This window comes from Cucurbita moschata, unplaced genomic scaffold (genome assembly GCF_002738365.1).
Source record: "Cucurbita moschata cultivar Rifu unplaced genomic scaffold, Cmos_1.0 Cmo_Scf00002, whole genome shotgun sequence".
Lineage (NCBI taxonomy): Eukaryota > Viridiplantae > Streptophyta > Magnoliopsida > Cucurbitales > Cucurbitaceae > Cucurbita > Cucurbita moschata.
The window spans coordinates 5,758,814-5,775,550 of record NW_019268518.1 but is presented as its reverse complement, the minus strand read 5'-3'; the positions used below and the strand labels follow the sequence as shown (position 1 = coordinate 5,775,550).

Below are 16,737 nucleotides of genomic sequence, written 5' to 3'. Positions count from 1 at the left end.
AAAAAAAAAAAAAAAAAAAAAAAAAAAAAAAAAAAAAAAACAAAGTACATTCCTTTTGCTACCTTTTCTTTTCCTATCATCTTTGTGAATCTGATATGTCAGTATATTTGCAGTTTTTTTAGTTGTGGGCTCATGTTTTGTTTGCATGACAGAACAATTTTTTGTGGTACTGCATGCAGTTTATTATTTGGCAGTAAAACTGGCTCCTCCATTTGATATGAAAACTTCTGATAAATTCTCCCTTCTGGATGTTATGCAGTTTGGTCGCAAGAGCTACAATAACGAGGGAGCATATGCTACTTTGAAGCATCCGGATTTTGAGATTCCAACGTTCCACACATTTAAAGCTGTAGATAAACCAAAGGTATAGTCATTTTTGTCTCTGAGGGAACAATTCAAATTTGATTGTGTGAGGCCAGAAAAGAGGAACAAAACAGATTTGTATAAAATTTCCACTCTGATTGGAATCTTAGTTCACAGACTTCAAAATACAACTATGCGTGCTAGGGAAAGGGTATTATCCTTTTAGATTCTTTTAGGATACATATCTGATTACAGTTTCGGGTGAATTTTTCAAGAACAAATTTCAAAATTTTATTTTTTGCTCCAGCATTTCTAATTCGATTGCATGGTTTTGCTCCACAGATAGACGTTTGCTATTTTGGCTGTGAAGGACATGATGTAGATTTAGACTTGACATTAATGGTAAGTCAGTATTATATTATCAATAAGTTGTTTACGCATTTGGAAAAGTCGGGTTTTAGGTTCGACATGCATATGCTTATGCATGGAAGGATCTGGCCATTCTCTATATCCATTACCGAACAATGCATTTTTAGCATGTTTATAAATTTTCGAAGTGCCTGAAGCTGTTAGTAGTCATTCATGTAGAAGATAAGTTACTTTTGGAAGTGGTGATTTTGGAGCTAATATGCTTTTGGAAATTCAGGGTCCATATAATCCTTTCTGTTATTGCAATAGTATTATTCAAAACAATGTCCACAATATAAGCTTCCATCAGTTATTTTTTTTTCTTCTTGTGTCTCTTATAGGCTGATGCCGTCTCTTCTAAAAACTCTAGTCCTATTGAGGTTCATTCTGGGGTTGATTTTGAGGCATTGGGCATATTAAACCCACCCTCTTGGAGCGTTACAATGACAGATGATGTTACAGGTACCCAGAGTGTCAAGATTCCGAAGGCCCCCGTGGTAGAAGGGTTGCCTTTGCCACCAAGCATCGAGGTGACTATTCTCCTCCTAGGCATATTGTTATAGTTCTTGATCCACTTGGAACTAATGCAAGCTACTTCTACTTCCGAATGTAGGAACCTCATAAGGCTGCGTATGAGTACTTCCTGGAGCTCATTGCAGGACTGAAGTTCATGCTTCAAACAACGGTTAGTCATTCAGATAACTTTTTCTGTAATTTTTTCTCAGTCGAGAAACTAATGATATGATCCTGAGCAGGAAAATAAGGACAAGTTACCCATTCCTCATCGTAAGAGGAAGAAATGCAGTTAGACATACGAAGAAATTGAAGTTTTGTCATTCAGAAAAATCTGGTGATTGTCTTTAAACTTCATCTACCAATTTATTTGTTTTATCTAAGAGTTTCGAAAGGGAAATATCTCTAAACAAGAAGTAACTTTGTCTTCCGCAGGTTGGGGTGCCCAAAGGGAAATATCTCTGCTCTGTATAGCAGAGCGAATGAATTGACATAGAGTGGTGATTTTAATAAAGAGTTGAGGCTTGGGTTTTTAATCCTCTCCGCTCTCGTTTCTTAGCTCAGCTTTTTAGAGATCTTCCTTCTTGAAATGTCGAAGGACAATGTGGCGAAGATCGTGATGAGATGTGTATTGTCTGAGCCTAATGATCAATCCAATTCTTGATTCTTTCTAATATTTGTACATTTCAATAACACATCCCAACTTCCTTCATTCTTCCACAAAATATGCTTAAATAGTATGTTCATATTTAGTAGCCTTTGTGTCTAGGATGGAGCATTTCCCCATCTCAAGCTGCTGATAACTACAGTTCAGATCCGTTCGAATCTGAGACCTTCGTGAACATCTCACGTTCGAACGGTACAACCAAAGTTCAAGGGAGATTGTTGTCTAATTATTGCAAAAGGTCAGAACGCACGAATTTGAAGGACCATCAATGCCAACCTGTTGTATATAATTTCAACTTAGAAGCTAGGAATCTTTCCAACTAAGTATTAGCCGAGTTCTAAGAACTGCTTGTGAAAATTTAGCTTTAAATTTGATCAGTAACAAATGGCTGTAAAGACTAAATTCGATTGCAATGGCTATTCGTTCAAACAAAAACATTCTTCAATCGGTGGACGGAAATAAATAAGCCCATAATATATGTGAGTCATACAACAAAATAAAACTCCATCGCCTCGAACCCGATGGGTAACAAACAGAGAAAAAGAAAAGATGGGGATCTAAAGAAAATTTAGTCGACCTCCTCAATTTTGGGACCGGCGCCGCTTCCACCGGATGGAGGGGGGACATCGTCGTCATCCATAGCAGCACCGCCCATGCCAGGTCCACCAGCACCCTGGTACATCTTAGCAACAATTGGGTTGCAAATGCTTTCAAGCTCCTTCATTTTGTCTTCAAACTCGTCGGCCTCCGCAAGTTGGTTGTTGTCCAGCCACTGGACTGCTCCCTCGATGGCATCTTCGATCTTCTTTTTGTCAGCTGGGTCTAACTTAGAGCTGAACTTCTCATCCCTCACGGTGTTTCTCATGTTGTAAGCATAGTTTTCCAATGAGTTTTTAGCTTCAACCTTCTTCTTGTGCTCTTCATCGTCGGCCTTGTATTTCTCTGCTTCCTGCACCATCTTCTCAATTTCTTCCTTGGATAACCGCCCCTTGTCGTTGGTGATTGTGATCTTGTTCTTCTGACCAGTGGTTTTATCCTCAGCGGAAACATTCAGAATACCATTGGCGTCAATGTCGAAGCAGACTGTGATTTGAGGAACACCTCTTGGAGCAGGAGGGATGCCGGAGAGCTCAAATTTACCCAGCAAGTTGTTGTCACGTGTTCTTGCCCTCTCACCTTCGTACACTTGGATCAACACACCAGGTTGGTTGTCGGAGTATGTAGAGAAAACTTGTTCTTTCTTGGTGGGGATGGTGGTGTTCCTTGGAATAAGAACAGTCATCACACCACCGGCCGTTTCGAGTCCGAGTGAGAGAGGGGTGACATCCAGGAGCAACAGATCCTGAACTTTCTCGTTACCCTCTCCGCTCAGGATGGCAGCTTGAACAGCAGCTCCGTAGGCAACAGCTTCATCAGGGTTAATACTCTTGCAAAGCTCCTTGCCATTGAAGAAATCCTGCAACAATTGCTGCACCTTGGGGATCCTAGTGGAGCCACCAACAAGAACAACGTCATGGACGGTGCTTTTGTCCATCTTGGCGTCTCTCAAACACTTCTCAACTGGTTCCATACACTTCCTGAAAAGGTCCATGTTGAGTTCCTCGAATCTAGCACGGGTGATGGTGGAATAGAAGTCAATTCCCTCGTAGAGAGAGTCGATCTCAATTGTAGTTTGGGCTGTGGAGGAAAGCGTCCTCTTCGCCCTCTCACAAGCAGTTCTCAACCTCCTGAGAGCTCTCGGGTTCCCACTAATGTCTTTCTTGTTCTTCCGCTTGAATTCTTGCACAAAGTGGTTAACCAATCTGTTATCAAAGTCCTCCCCACCGAGATGGGTGTCTCCTGCAGTTGCCTTCACCTCGAAGATACCTTCCTCGATTGTGAGCAACGAAACATCAAAAGTACCACCACCCAAATCAAAAATTAGAACGTTCTTTTCGCCAGTGCTGGTAGACTTCTTGTCGAGACCATAAGCAATGGCGGCAGCAGTTGGTTCGTTGATGATACGCATCACATTTAGACCTGAAATGACACCAGCGTCCTTGGTGGCCTGACGCTGCGAATCGTTGAAGTAGGCAGGGACAGTGACGACAGCATTCTTCACTGTTGTTCCCAGATACGCCTCGGCAATCTCCTTCATCTTTATGAGCACCATAGATGATACTTCTTCAGCCGAAAACTGCTTTTCCTCACCCTTGTAGTTTACAACAATCATGGGCTTGTCGCCGGGGCCAGCAATAACTTTGAATGGCCAGAGCTTAATATCGCTCTGGACGGATGAATCGCTAAACCTTCGGCCAATTAAACGTTTAGCATCTGTTAACATGCAGAAGAAACTTATCAATTAATAGTTCTACAGCATAGGACTACAGATACGAAAAACTAAACTGGCCGAACAAGAAATCAAAATCAATATTAACAAAATAACATACGGGCATCCGCTTCACACTCAGCATAAAACTACAGATAAGGAAAACCGAACTAGCTTCAAAAATCCATGGAGGAAAGAATAGATATCGTAAGACAACATCACTGCTAATCAACTACTCGAGATGCAGTTCGAAAAGCCAAAACGACATAGACAAGGACTTTAAAACCCTGGACACAAAACTATAATACTTCCGTCAAAAAATAAAAAAATAAAAAATAAAAAATAAAAAACTTCAGCTCAAAAACGGAGAAACAACATCAGAACACGATCGACGTATTGATTCAACTCTAAAAAATCATGCTAAGACAGGTTCTAAAGATAAAACTGTATCCGAGGAGTCAACTCCCAAAAACTAACATCTCAAAGCAAAAGGAAAGAAGAGTTACCAAATACGGTGTTGATAGGGTTCATGGCGACCTGATTCTTGGCCGCATCACCGATCAAACGCTCGTTGTCGGTGAAAGCAACATACGAGGGCGTCGTCCTGTTGCCCTGGTCGTTGGCAATGATCTCAACTCGGTCGTGTTGCCACACACCGACGCAAGAATACGTCGTTCCAAGATCGATTCCGATCGCCGGGCCTTCTCCTTTACCGGCCATAGTTTCTCTTCAAAACGATTGCAAAAAGAATCTGAACGAAAAATAGAATGGAAAAGATGAAATTGGTGGCTGAAACGTAGGGTTAAGAGATTCAGAATGAGAAGGAAGAGGTCGCTAAGAGAGAGAATTTATATAGAAATTGTGAAGGGAAAAAGGTTCTAGAGAGTTCGAATGGAAAAGAATAGGAGCGCTGAAAGGTTTTAAAAGAGTTCGGACCGCCAGCGTATCAAAATACGACGGTTTACTTTTCAAGTCTCTAGTTGGTTCTCGATGCTTCTTTCCCTGTTTTTTTTTTCTTTTTTTAATCTAAAATAATTAATATTATAGTTTTACTTTTTCTTTATATTATAAATTTTGAATTTTGTATCTACGTTAGCTTTTAATTTAATATTTTCAGATTATTTAACTCTCAATTTGGTAACTTATTTATTTTTTTTTATTATTATTAAATATTTTAAATATTCAAACATAAAATTAAAAAATATATATATATATATTATATACGGATTTAAAATTTCATGGGCTAAAATTATAATTAAATGTTATTTTTATTTGTTTATCGATAAATATATATAATTGTAATAAACGATTTGTATGCAGTCATGTTACAGATATCGGAACGAATTTTTTCTTTTTCTACCTTTAATATTTATTCCAAGTTGAAAATTCAACTTGCATATCTTTCATTATTTTTTTTATAAAAGAAAATCTATTAATGTGACGGGGTTGGGGGAGAACAAAACACCATTTGTAAGGGTGTGGAAACCTTTCTCTAGCCGATCATTCAAAACTTCGAGGAGAAACCTGAAACGTCTAGGTTGGGAAAGAGAACAAAACACCATTTGTAATGATGTGGAAACCTTTCCTTAGCAGAGCGTTTAAAGCTTGAAGAGGAACTCAAAAAGAAAAGTCCAAAAAAAGACAATATCTCCAACGCTCGACGCACCTAAGCGAGGACAAGCTGCCTCGAAAAAACGGGCAGAAGTGTCTAATTTTTAATAAATAATTAATTTTATCATATAAATACTAAACTATAACCGTAAAAACTTATATATAAATAAATAAAATTTATTTTATATTCTTCAACAAAATTATAAATTAAATCCTACTTTGTATTTGTTTAATCAATTTTTAATTGTGACTAATAAATTCCTTTAGACCATTTTAAATTTTACTTGAAGCACAATTGGAAGTACATAAAATTCATATTACATCCCTAAATTTTTAAAACCGTAAATATATTTATAAATTGATTAGATAAAATTGAAAATTAGGAATTACGGGGTGACCGCAATGAGCAGAAATATCATTCACCAACCTAAACGACAAGCAAATACTGGCACGTGAGAGCAAGGGATCACCCAAGGAATGGACAAACTACAAAGCTCCGGGAAGGAAAGCAAGAACCATGCTTTTAGAAATCTAACCCAATCCCCCGTCTTAATCTTATCTGAATTGCGAAATTAACTGACTAAGCCATGCCCACACACACACATATATATATATATATATATATCCTCCCAACCGCATAGGGCCAAGCCTTTAGGTTGACAAATGGACGTAATTAATTTAAGCCCAAAAAAAAGAAGAATACTAATAGGACAGGATCTGAATATCAGTACTATGCAAGTGTGCATTCTTTCCATACCACCATGGATAGTGCAGAACTTTTCTCGAAGAAATCTACTCTACTTGAGATGTTAAACTATTGAAAGAAGTGAGCGCTTGTGAAAAACATGTAAATGCAAGAGTAGCTAATATGAAAGAAGAAGAAGACGAAGAAGATTTTTTTTTTTCTTTTGAACGAATCCGATCAACTACAGAGCTACTGAAGCAATCGATCAAATAACCACGAAAAATTACGAGAATAAGTTATAATTGCATAATGAAATTGCTGTTAACATTGATTGTTGCTAGGAGAAAATTCTCATAGAAGAAGAAGAAAAACCTGTCATATCAAAATGACCTACGTCTAACAGTAATGCATTTTTTCGATCAATCTAAGCATCTGAGGTCTCTCATCTCAGTTGCCTTCATACTTCGGATCAGCCGCCACGTAATGGTAGGCAATCACCAAAGCAAAGACAAAAATGCCGAGAAAATTGGCAAGAAACCCTAACGCCTGATCGTCAATCATCTGCGCAACGCAACAATAGGACGGAAATCAAATCCTTCGAGAACAAACAATCATTTCAGATTCTTCAAAACTAGACATTGAAACGTAGTAATTCACAAACAGTTCGGAAGACGAATTTCCAGGTCCAGAGATTGAGATTCCATTTTTTGCTAAGAAATCGAAATCCTAATCTTGAACTTATATTTGCTGAAATATCCAATCAAATTCCGAGAGGAAAAGAGAGAGATTAATGTACCTTCCGATCTGATCGATTGAGAGAAAAACACGCGGCCAACAAGAAGATCCGACGTCAAAATTCTTCGAGATGCAGAGTCTAGGGAAGAGACTTCCGATTCATTCTTTTATTTTCAGTGGCTTTCTCAAACGAATATTTGGGCCCCGGCCCATTATTTTCGGGTTTAGTCTATGGCCTCATAATTGACCCAATTTTCAGTTGGCCCATAACTACCAGAATTACTATATATATGATAATTACAAATAAATCTCTCATATTTAATATGACATATAAAATAATAAATAAATAAACTCCAATAAGTAAACGTGTTTCACAATTTCCAATTTCAACATTTTTGTTAATAATTTCCTAAAATTAAATTAAAAAATTTATTAAATAATTAAATATAAGAGAACAAAATATAATTTTACCCCGGAGAAAATTGTATTAACAAATTAACACAATTTCTCCTTTTGGGTTTCTCCAAAAAGTCTCATACTAATAGAATTAGTATTACTCACTTATAAATCCATGATTATTCCCTAAATTAGCCGATGTGGAACTTTCATCATCCAACACCTCCCCTTGAACAGAGTGCGCCTCCCCGTAATCGAGGTTCGACTCCTCTGGAGTCTTAGTCATTTTTTAGACTGTATTTGAGTAGGCTTGACTCATTTTCTTTTGAAGTCCTTTGTTCAATATCTGAAGACTTAAATTGACATAATTAAATTTAGGCATGACCCTCGAATATGTTTACTCTTAGTTATATATCTTAGTTACATATTTTATAAGTAAATTAAAAAAAAAAACACTAAATTTAAAACTTTAATATACGTATGTAAATAATAAATATTTTAAAGATTTATAGACTAAATGAAAAGGTCAAAATGATAACGTAAATGAAAAGGGAAATTAAGGAGGATGATTTTGATTAAGATTTGATAAACGAAATGAGGTGTAATCTACGGTACCATTAATCCAAAAAGACAGCTAATCTCCGTGAAACGTAACGTTCTTCATTTTCAACTCACTTCCGATTTTGGGACCCGCCATTTCGATTACCGTCGAAAAATCCCACACCCTCCCTGGTTTATGCATTAATTTGTGCCAGAAACCTTAAATTCCACGGCGAAAACGAAAGAATCGAGGTCCTCAGATTTTGATTCGGCTACTCCTAAGGTATAAAATCTCTACATCATTCACTTTCTTTAGTTGATCGCAGGCTTAAATCGTTCATCAAACTTGTTTATTTGTTTGTTTTCTTGAGGTTCAATGAGATTCTAGATTTAGATCTGAAATTGTTAGGTAGGTAAGTGCTCACTTCCGTTGCAGAAAAGCTTTCCACTTTTCGTGTTTTTGAAGTTTTTTCCTCACTCTCTTGCTCTCTAAGTCGTTGCTGTTTGGTCTAATGATTCTTATATTCAATTATTATGTTAATTTTTTTAAAATTCCCAACCTATTCATAGCTATATAAAAGGCATAGGTTGCTGCTTATATTTTCACACAGCAGAATCAAAGCCTTGGTATTGGCGAATTGCTTTGAAGGGTTAGTTCTTTCTTTTTTTTTTGAGTTTGATTTCGTTTCGTTGCGTTTCCAATGCGATGCATTTTCCATTTGCATCAAATCCAAGTCTCTTAATCTGTTGAAGTTTTTGGTTCGTTGTTTGGAATTCAATTGTGAGGTTTGATAATGTTGATGATTCAGTATTTGAAGTAATGGCTAAAGAGGGTTCCAATGGAAATTCCCATGCTTCCACAAAGCCACCACCCACTCCATCTCCTTTGAGAAGTGCCAAATTTTTTCAGGTATCATTCTTTTGTTACCTTAATGTGTCTGTTTTATGTTTTCTGGCATTATATGATGAGGCAGAATGGCCTTCGAGTGAGTATTATAATCTTTTGTTTTTACTTGTTCTGTGTCAAAGTTGGGCTCATTTCTTTGGTAATATACTACGGGAGGAGCCTGTTCTTTGTTTAGGGCTGTTGGGGATTTCTTTTGCATTTGTTTCATAATTGTGAACTACAAGATTGTTCTTATTAAAATGGCTGGAGTGGGTGAAATGGAGATTTTGGATCGAAATAAACTGATCTTATTACGAGGCATTTTGGAGCTTTAAACTCGTGGATTATTATGTTCTTTTCCTTGAAATATTGTTCATTTCCTTAACCAATGTCGGTCTTTACAACAGGCAAATATGAGAATTTTGGTGACTGGAGGAGCTGGGTTCATTGGCTCACACCTGGTGGACAAATTGATGGAAAATGAGAAGAATGAGGTAGTTTCTTCAGTACTTTAGCTGCAATCTCTGTACTTTTCAATTATTGATAGAACCCTTCTGAATATTCTGACTTGTGAGTTGGATTCGTATTGAAAAACGTCGGTATAGACGAGCCTAGATCATGATCCCTGTATTACATGTGTGGTGTTGGTGGGGTTGACATTTTTTTTTTTTGGTTTTTAGGTTATTGTTGCTGATAACTACTTCACTGGATCGAAGGATAACCTGAAAAAATGGATTGGCCACCCTAGATTCGAGCTTATCCGACACGGTATTCCTTATTTTACGTTACTTGGAGGGCGTGTGAATTTTCTCTTTTTGTTTCCCTGATTAACACCGTCCCTCAATTTTTCTAACTCAGATGTCACTGAGCCACTGTTGATTGAAGTTGACCAAATATACCATCTTGCTTGCCCGGCGTCTCCGATTTTCTACAAGTACAACCCTGTAAAGGTTTGTATCCCATTTGTATACGTCTTGGGTCGAAGATAAAATGTCATGATATTTGAAGATATCCATTGTTAAGAGGTTTGGGAATGAAGCATAGCTCATATTGTTCTGGTTGATGTTCTCACAGACCATAAAGACGAATGTAATCGGCACGCTAAACATGTTGGGACTTGCCAAACGTGTTGGAGCCAGGTTTTCAAGACTGCCATTCTATTTCTCTCCCTCAATTCGTAAATACTTTTCTGTCGTGTTATTTACTGGCCTTGTCGAACAGGATTTTGCTTACATCCACGTCCGAGGTATACGGAGATCCTCTCATCCACCCTCAAGATGAAAGCTACTGGGGGAATGTCAACCCAATTGGTAATTTGATTCAAAGATGCACTTAATGTCTCCTTTCATTTGCTCTCAAACAACACGATTCTCATATGAATTCGAAGTGATGTGAATTCAAATAGCATTCTCATATGTCCGTGAATCATGATTATGTGATGCAATGGAGGTTGGGTCAGCTGGCTGCATTGTTGAATATTGATGTCTGTTAAACTTTTGCAGGTGTGAGAAGTTGCTACGATGAGGGCAAGCGAGTTGCCGAAACTCTGATGTTTGATTACCACAGGCAACACGGGATTGGTGAGTTTTTTTGGATTGCACATATTATTACAACCAGGACTCCATTTTCTGTGCAATTACTTACTGTCTTGAAGTGAATCTTTACAATTGTAGAGATAAGGATTGCAAGAATTTTTAACACCTACGGACCCCGAATGAATATTGATGATGGTCGTGTCGTCAGCAACTTCATTGCTCAAGCGATCCGGTAAGTGTAGTTGTCATCCAATCTTCTCGCCCTATTAGCATTATCCTTCATCTTCAATGCTTGTTTAATTTCTTCACGCCACATAAACAAGAAGCTACCGTGTACCTTTATATCGTGCAGTAGCGAGCCTTTGACAGTTCAAGCACCTGGAACGCAAACAAGAAGTTTCTGTTATGTCTCTGACATGGTAAGAAAATCTTGGTTCGGGTTCGTTCATGTGTAGATTCAAACATCTGTACTCATTATCAGCTTTTTATGTCCCGATCGATGTCCTAATTTTTAACTGACGGATGAAGGTTGATGGCCTCATTCGGCTAATGGAGGGTGATAACACAGGACCGATCAACATTGGAAACCCAGGTCCTCCTTCAATTTTCTGCTAGATAAGTTTCTCCTTTTCAATTCAGACTAGTCCTAAACGCTTCTTGTTTCTGCGATTCAGGTGAATTCACAATGCTCGAACTAGCCGAGACCGTGAAAGAGGTAATTCTGGCAACGTAATATGGTTCTTTTTTACATTTGGGATTTATGTTACCCAAATGACAACATAGATTCATAGATCTCAACTGTGATTGTGAATGTCAACTGTTCAGCTCATCAATCCTGGCGTCGAGATCATCATGGTGGAAAACACACCCGATGATCCTCGCCAAAGGAAGCCTGACATCACGAAAGCAAAGGAGCTTCTCAGCTGGGAGCCAAAGATCAAGTTGAGGGACGGACTTCCTCTCATGGAGGACGATTTCCGAACCAGACTCGAAGTCCCAAGAAAAAACTAAGCTCGGAAGCTCAATATAATCATGCCGAAAATGACGTCGTATGGCTAGAGTAAAGAATTTTCAATAGATGAATGGACACGTTTGAGAGGAGATTCGTACGATTCGCTGTGTTGTGTTCTTTATTACCTCGTTCTCTTTATTTAGAATAAGTGACAGACAGAATTTTTGTTTTACCATGATATTGTTCTTAAGGAATCTCCATTTTGGATGTGGATTGTACTTGGTACAAGCTCACTTACATATACAGGTATACAGACATTATGGGCTCTTATATGGAGGCCAAAATTTGAATATTCTAAATTGTAGTGGCCAAAACTTACCAAATCGAATTTAAATGTTCTGTTCAATGTTTTACCATTATAAATTGGCTGAGAATTAGTTTAAATTGTCTGATATAATAATTGGTAAATATTCCATTTATGGAAAGAACAAAATTGTTAGAAGGAAAAACAGAAGATGAGAGAGACAGGACTTGAAATTTGAGGGCATGGTTTAGGCTTCTGCCACTTTTTGAGCTATTTTCTTCTTGCTTTTGACTGGTTTTTTGGGAGCTTCTTCTTCACCATTAACAATGGCTTGTTCAATCCTAGCAAAGACTGGGTTTGGAGGAGCCATAACCTGACCAGCCTTCAGCCCTCCCCATTTCGTCTCATTCTACACCCAAAAAGTCACATTATCAGTCACTGGTAATGAGCTGAGATATCAAGAAAAGAACAAAACACAAGTATGAAAAGAGTATAAGACCCATGTTGCAGCTGCAAACTGGTCCTCAGGGTAGCCAAGCTGCTCGTATATTCTCCAGCTTAAGCGTGGCGTTACTGGGGATAGTGCAATGGCTATGATTCGCATCGCCTCGAGTATAAGAACAAGGTCCTGTCAAGATAATTGAGCCAGATTGAATTCAGAGAAGGGGTTGTTGAATGTTGGAAGGAATCGTAAATCGAAAATTCATATCGAAAATCATGCGCATAAACAAAAATGGATTCTTGAACTGGATAACCTTTGCAGCTGCGTCTGATGAGGCACCCCCTTGTTTGAAGAGAGACCATGGTGCTCGCTCATCCATGTAGGAATTTCCAGCATTGCCAATCTCCAACACAGCCTCACAAGCCGATGATAGGGAGAGCTCTTCGTAATGATTCCGAGCTTTCGCAACCTACCAGGCAGACTAATAAAATCGACACGGTTGCAAATACTCGTGAACTTATTGGTCATAAAGTCATAAACAGAGGACACACAACAGACAATATCCACGCCACAGTGGACTCAGTGACTGAGCTATTTACTGAATTGATCCTAGAGAAGATTTCAACCACGAAAAAATCGATATAGAATGATTTCGCCAACTCCGTGCCATCTCAGATAACAAATACCAATGTAATTTCCAAGTCGACCTTACCAATTCCTCGACTTTTTCCTTGAAAGCATTTCCTACAGCTGCAGCAGACGAATCAACCACCAAAGTAGATTGGCAGTTCTTTTTAAGGAGTCCGAGAGTTCGATTAAGAAGATTTCCTGCAAAAGAAACGTCAAGATTACATGGTGTCGAACAGAAGCCTCCATTAAAAAGGGCTGTAATTTTCCTTTCAATAGGGATTCCAGTTAAAATATACCTATTGTATTTGCAAGATGCGCATTGACAATATTGATGAAACGATCCTCAGCATAGTCTCCATCACTACCAAATTCCACCTCTCGAAGGAAGAAGTATCGCACGGGGTCCGAGCCAAACTTTTGAACCAATTCATTTGGTTCAAGAGTATTGCCTAACGACTTGCCCATCTTCATACCATCCTATAAAGTCAAAACAAAAGGAGTTGGTGCATGAAATAAAGTTTAGGAACCAAAATACACCAGATTCACAAAGAAGCTTGAACCAGAAGACTAAAGTAATAGTGACTAGTATAATTACAAAGATACATCAATATTAACATTATACATAAAGTAACGGTGACTAGTTTCGTCTTTGCAGACTTAATAAAATATTAACTCTCTTCTACGTCCTTAGCGTTAGACCGGTACAGTCGCCAACTAAATTCCTTTGTCGGTAGCAACTTTAGGGGGCCAAACATACCTTCGTCAAGAACCCATGACCAAAAACCATCTTTGGAAGCTTTAGTCCAGCAGACATTAGCATAGCAGGCCAATAAACTGCATGGAAACGTAAAATATCCTAAAACAAAGAATAACAAAGACATTAGATCAGCATCCAACCGACCGAGCTTGAACTAGATAGAAAATGAAAAGGGAACGACCATTAGCACCTCCAGAATACAACAATAACACAGAATTTTGAGTTCATTAATGGTTGAATAACAGGAATGTATCTCTTACCTTACCAATCAAATGTAAAGAAGCAGGCCAACCCGAAGCAACGGCCGTTTGTAAATTTGGTTGCTCGTCGTTCTCTGATAGAGCTGATATATAACTACATTATGGAATTCTCATATGATTAAGATTGAAGGCAATGGCTGTAGAATCCATTTCAATTTTCTTAGAAAATGGTGGAGAATTGTTGCAAATTGACATAAACCAGACGTTTGTAGTAATAAAAAAATTAATAAAGGTTCAAAAAGTCATAATACACGAGGTTACAAAGAACATAAGGAAGAGATTACCCTAATAATGCATCAAACCAAACATAAATGGTTTGCTTTTGATCATTGGGAACTGGAATGCCCCATTCAACTGATGCTCTGGAGATAGAGAAGTCCTTTAGGCCACTTTTAATCCAACTTTGCACCTTGGAAGATATAGTGCTGAATTAAACGAAGGATGGTTCGAGATCGGCAAGGTGGAAAAGATTGTAACGAACAATAGAATTGGTATTCGGTCGTTCGAGAAAAAAAATGGCTATATAAATACAATATCGAGATATGATGAGCGTTTACGAGACTTACATTTAGCTTTACTGGTAATGGAGAATCTAGAATGTCAATAGCTAGATAGTATCTAATGCAATACTTATAATGGAAGATGAATAATAAATTTCACACACAAACGTAGAAAAATCGCCTATAGTCACCTCGTTCAAACGGAAGGCAGGCTGCACAAACCCCGGATTCTGTGTTAAAGTTTCTTCAAGCAATCTCTGGTATTTTGACAATGCAAAAAAGTAATTGTCTTCTTTCCTTGAAGCACAGGGCTTCAGGTGTATAGGACAACAGTTGTCAGCAAGAAGTTCTTTTTCATCCTGGGGGGCCAGAAATGAATGTGCTTATAAATGTAAGAGAACTAATGCAGACTATTGGAAAAGCGATGATCGATCGATATTTTATCATAATTGAGGAGAGAATAATTGTTAATAGTAAACATGAAATTTAACGTGTGAATACCGTATGATTCGAAATACAGAGTTTTCAGATGGGTAGAAGGAGAAAGACAAGAAAGAACACCTTGTATTCCTCACAATTGACACAATAAAGTCCCTCATAATCAGCTCTATAGATATCTCCGTTGGCAAGAACGTTCGAGTAAAATTCCTTTACAATGGTCTCGTGTTTTGGATCAGTTGTCCGAATGAACTTATCATAAGCTATATCTAGCTGCAAAGGGGGAAACCAGAAGGAACAAAAGAAGATATAATGAATAACTTTAAATATTTGATAAACTAATTGCAGCAAACTGAGAAGAAAAGCATGGAATGTGTTTGGATTACATCTTTCCAGAGTGTCTTGTATGCCTCTGAAATGTTATCACAATGTTCGCTTGGACCCGAACCCTGAGCAGCAGCAGCCGTGGCAATCTTCTCCCCGTGCTCGTCTGTGCCAGTAATGAAGATGACTTTCTTTCCTAGCAGCCTCTGTTATTATATTTGACACAAGGGGTTGAAATTTTAAGTTCATTGAGGAGCCATTGATGGTAAAATTGTATTCCAAAATTCAAATATTAACAAACTAAAACAGCAGGTATCAGAAAGAGAGAAGTGTGTAAACTGAATCCCTAAACCCTAACGGTCCAAGCCTACCACTAGCAGATATTGTCCTCTTTGGTATTTTCCCTTTCGGGGCTTCCCCTCAAGGTTTTTAAAACGCGTCTGCTAGGGAGAGGTTTTCACACTCTTATAAAGAATGCTTCGTTCTCATCCCCAACTGATGTGAGATCTCACAATCCACCCCCCTTTGGGTCCCAATGTTGTTGCTGGCACGCCGCCTCATGTCCACCCCCTTCAAGGCTCAACCTCCTCGCTGGTCCATCGCCCGTTATCTGGCTCTGATGGCCTAAGTCCACCACTAGCAAATATTATTCTCTTTGGGATTTTCCCTGCTTCCCCTCAAAGTTTTTAAAACGCGTCTACTAAGGAGAGGTTTCCACATTCTTATAAAGAATGCTTTATTCTCCGCTCCGACCGATGTAGGATCTCACATAAACGATCTTGCTCTCAGACATTGGCTGGACTACATATGAGCATACAAAGAAAACAAATGGAGAAGGCAAGTATGATAACAACATCTTCAATTTCAGCTACAAAGTGCCGACCAAAAAACACCCAATAATCGATAAGAGCAACAATTACTCATAGCTCATTCAAATCAAGCATTAAACAGATGCCCCACTAGTTACCAAAGCACTAACTAAACGAACAACCAACAAGAACTACAAGTATGGAGATTCTGAATAAGGGGAAAAAGGAACCTGAAACCGCGCAATGGCATCGGCAGCAATGGTGGTATAAGCACTCCCCATATGAGGGGCAGCATTAACATAATAAAGTGGTGTTGTGATGACAAACGGGTCTGTAGCGGCTCCGCCATCGTGGGAATTGAAATTGCTCGCAGAGGAACAGAATATGGCTCGTTTTGAAGAAGAAGAAGAACAAGAAGACGGGGCCGATAACAGATTTTGATAGAAATTGAAGCGGGTTCTCAAATGGGTAGCTTTGAGATTGCGAGAACTCTGCAAAGGGTTTAAGAGCCAGAGAGAATTTTGTATGGAGGTGTTTATTCTAGCGGCCATTTTTTCGATTTCCCGAGTAGCAGAGGGCTGTCTCTGCTTGTAGCTTCGCTTGGCAGTGAGCCAGTAACTAGCTACCCGCGAATTTGGTTTTCAGCCGTGACCATATCCGATTGCGGTTTCTCGCTTCCGACCTGTCGCACAATTCTTAAACCATTACTTCAAAAAAAAAAAAAAAAAAAAAAA

General features: G+C 38.5%; 5 protein-coding genes across 10 annotated transcripts in view; 2 read left to right on the top strand and 3 right to left on the bottom strand.

Annotated features, from left to right (window-relative positions):
• The window catches only part of LOC111461127 (serine/threonine-protein phosphatase 7-like), a 9,123-nt gene extending 7,223 nt beyond the window's left edge, over positions 1–1,900 (top strand). The window contains exons 9-14 of one of the 4 annotated variants that reach the window (XM_023104627.1): positions 260–364; positions 646–705; positions 1,053–1,241; positions 1,325–1,396; positions 1,467–1,561; positions 1,660–1,900. In XM_023104627.1, coding sequence (XP_022960395.1) covers positions 260–364; positions 646–705; positions 1,053–1,241; positions 1,325–1,396; positions 1,467–1,520 — 480 coding nt within the window. In that variant the 3' untranslated portion in view covers positions 1,521–1,561; positions 1,660–1,900. Of the gene's footprint in view, positions 1–259; positions 365–645; positions 707–1,021; positions 1,242–1,324; positions 1,397–1,466; positions 1,562–1,659 lie in introns of those variants that run through there. The other 3 variants (XR_002713532.1, XM_023104636.1, XM_023104643.1) reach the window with 3 other exon arrangements.
• A 376-nt stretch (positions 1,901–2,276) lies between these two features.
• Positions 2,277–5,071, bottom strand: LOC111461152 (heat shock cognate 70 kDa protein 2-like). Of its 2 annotated transcripts, XR_002713533.1 has the most exons (3): positions 4,706–5,071; positions 2,348–4,204; positions 2,277–2,307 (listed from the first exon to the last, which is right to left on the bottom strand). XR_002713533.1 is itself a non-coding variant. In XM_023104653.1 (2 exons), exons 1-2 carry the CDS (start codon positions 4,917–4,919, stop codon positions 2,460–2,462), a joined length of 1,959 nt encoding a protein of 652 aa, XP_022960421.1. In that variant the 5' UTR covers positions 4,920–5,071; the 3' UTR covers positions 2,277–2,459. The 2 variants fall into 2 exon arrangements, 1 of the variants encoding a protein (XP_022960421.1); XM_023104653.1 differs by having other exon boundaries at positions 2,277–4,204.
• A 1,694-nt stretch (positions 5,072–6,765) lies between these two features.
• On the bottom strand, positions 6,766–7,056 carry LOC111461189 (dolichyl-diphosphooligosaccharide--protein glycosyltransferase subunit 4A-like). The gene has a single exon (XM_023104697.1). The coding sequence runs from the start codon at positions 7,054–7,056 to the stop codon at positions 6,943–6,945; it is 114 nt and encodes a 37-aa protein (XP_022960465.1). The 3' UTR covers positions 6,766–6,942.
• A 1,206-nt stretch (positions 7,057–8,262) lies between these two features.
• LOC111461174 (UDP-glucuronic acid decarboxylase 6-like) lies at positions 8,263–11,891 on the top strand. Of its 2 annotated transcripts, XM_023104685.1 has the most exons (14): positions 8,263–8,449; positions 8,737–8,816; positions 8,976–9,076; positions 9,460–9,546; positions 9,733–9,820; positions 9,911–10,002; positions 10,127–10,191; positions 10,274–10,362; positions 10,555–10,632; positions 10,726–10,819; positions 10,940–11,006; positions 11,116–11,179; positions 11,262–11,302; positions 11,413–11,891. In XM_023104685.1, the coding sequence occupies exons 3-14, from the start codon at positions 8,987–8,989 to the stop codon at positions 11,596–11,598; spliced, it is 1,041 nt and encodes a 346-aa protein (XP_022960453.1). In that variant the 5' UTR covers positions 8,263–8,449; positions 8,737–8,816; positions 8,976–8,986; the 3' UTR covers positions 11,599–11,891. The 2 variants fall into 2 exon arrangements, with proteins under 2 accessions (XP_022960453.1, XP_022960445.1); XM_023104677.1 differs by lacking the exon at positions 8,737–8,816.
• A 34-nt stretch (positions 11,892–11,925) lies between these two features.
• Positions 11,926–16,693, bottom strand: LOC111461165 (methionine--tRNA ligase, chloroplastic/mitochondrial). Its single transcript, XM_023104665.1, has 12 exons — positions 16,234–16,693; positions 15,257–15,400; positions 14,994–15,143; positions 14,624–14,791; positions 14,217–14,341; positions 13,933–14,026; positions 13,673–13,771; positions 13,212–13,392; positions 12,998–13,113; positions 12,599–12,754; positions 12,343–12,471; positions 11,926–12,252 (listed from the first exon to the last, which is right to left on the bottom strand). Exons 1-12 carry the CDS (start codon positions 16,552–16,554, stop codon positions 12,091–12,093), a joined length of 1,845 nt encoding a protein of 614 aa, XP_022960433.1. The 5' UTR covers positions 16,555–16,693; the 3' UTR covers positions 11,926–12,090.
• Between the last annotated feature and the right edge of the window lie 44 nt (positions 16,694–16,737).

Coding starts and splice junctions, on each gene's coding strand:
- LOC111461152 (XM_023104653.1), bottom strand. CDS start 4,919: ATGGCCGGTAAAGGAGAAGGCCCGGCGATCGGAATCGATCTTGGAACG. Junction 4,205..4,705: donor CCCTATCAACACCGTATTTG/GTAACTCTTCTT, acceptor GCATGTTAACAG/ATGCTAAACGTTTAATTGGC.
- LOC111461165 (XM_023104665.1), bottom strand. CDS start 16,554: ATGGCCGCTAGAATAAACACCTCCATACAAAATTCTCTCTGGCTCTTA. Junction 13,114..13,211: donor GCATCTTGCAAATACAATAG/GTATATTTTAAC, acceptor TTTCTTTTGCAG/GAAATCTTCTTAATCGAACT. Junction 12,472..12,598: donor CATCAGACGCAGCTGCAAAG/GTTATCCAGTTC, acceptor TTATCTTGACAG/GACCTTGTTCTTATACTCGA.
- LOC111461174 (XM_023104677.1), top strand. CDS start 8,987: ATGGCTAAAGAGGGTTCCAATGGAAATTCCCATGCTTCCACAAAGCCA. Junction 10,192..10,273: donor GCCAAACGTGTTGGAGCCAG/GTTTTCAAGACT, acceptor CTTGTCGAACAG/GATTTTGCTTACATCCACGT. Junction 10,363..10,554: donor GGGGAATGTCAACCCAATTG/GTAATTTGATTC, acceptor AAACTTTTGCAG/GTGTGAGAAGTTGCTACGAT.
- LOC111461189 (XM_023104697.1), bottom strand. CDS start 7,056: ATGATTGACGATCAGGCGTTAGGGTTTCTTGCCAATTTTCTCGGCATT.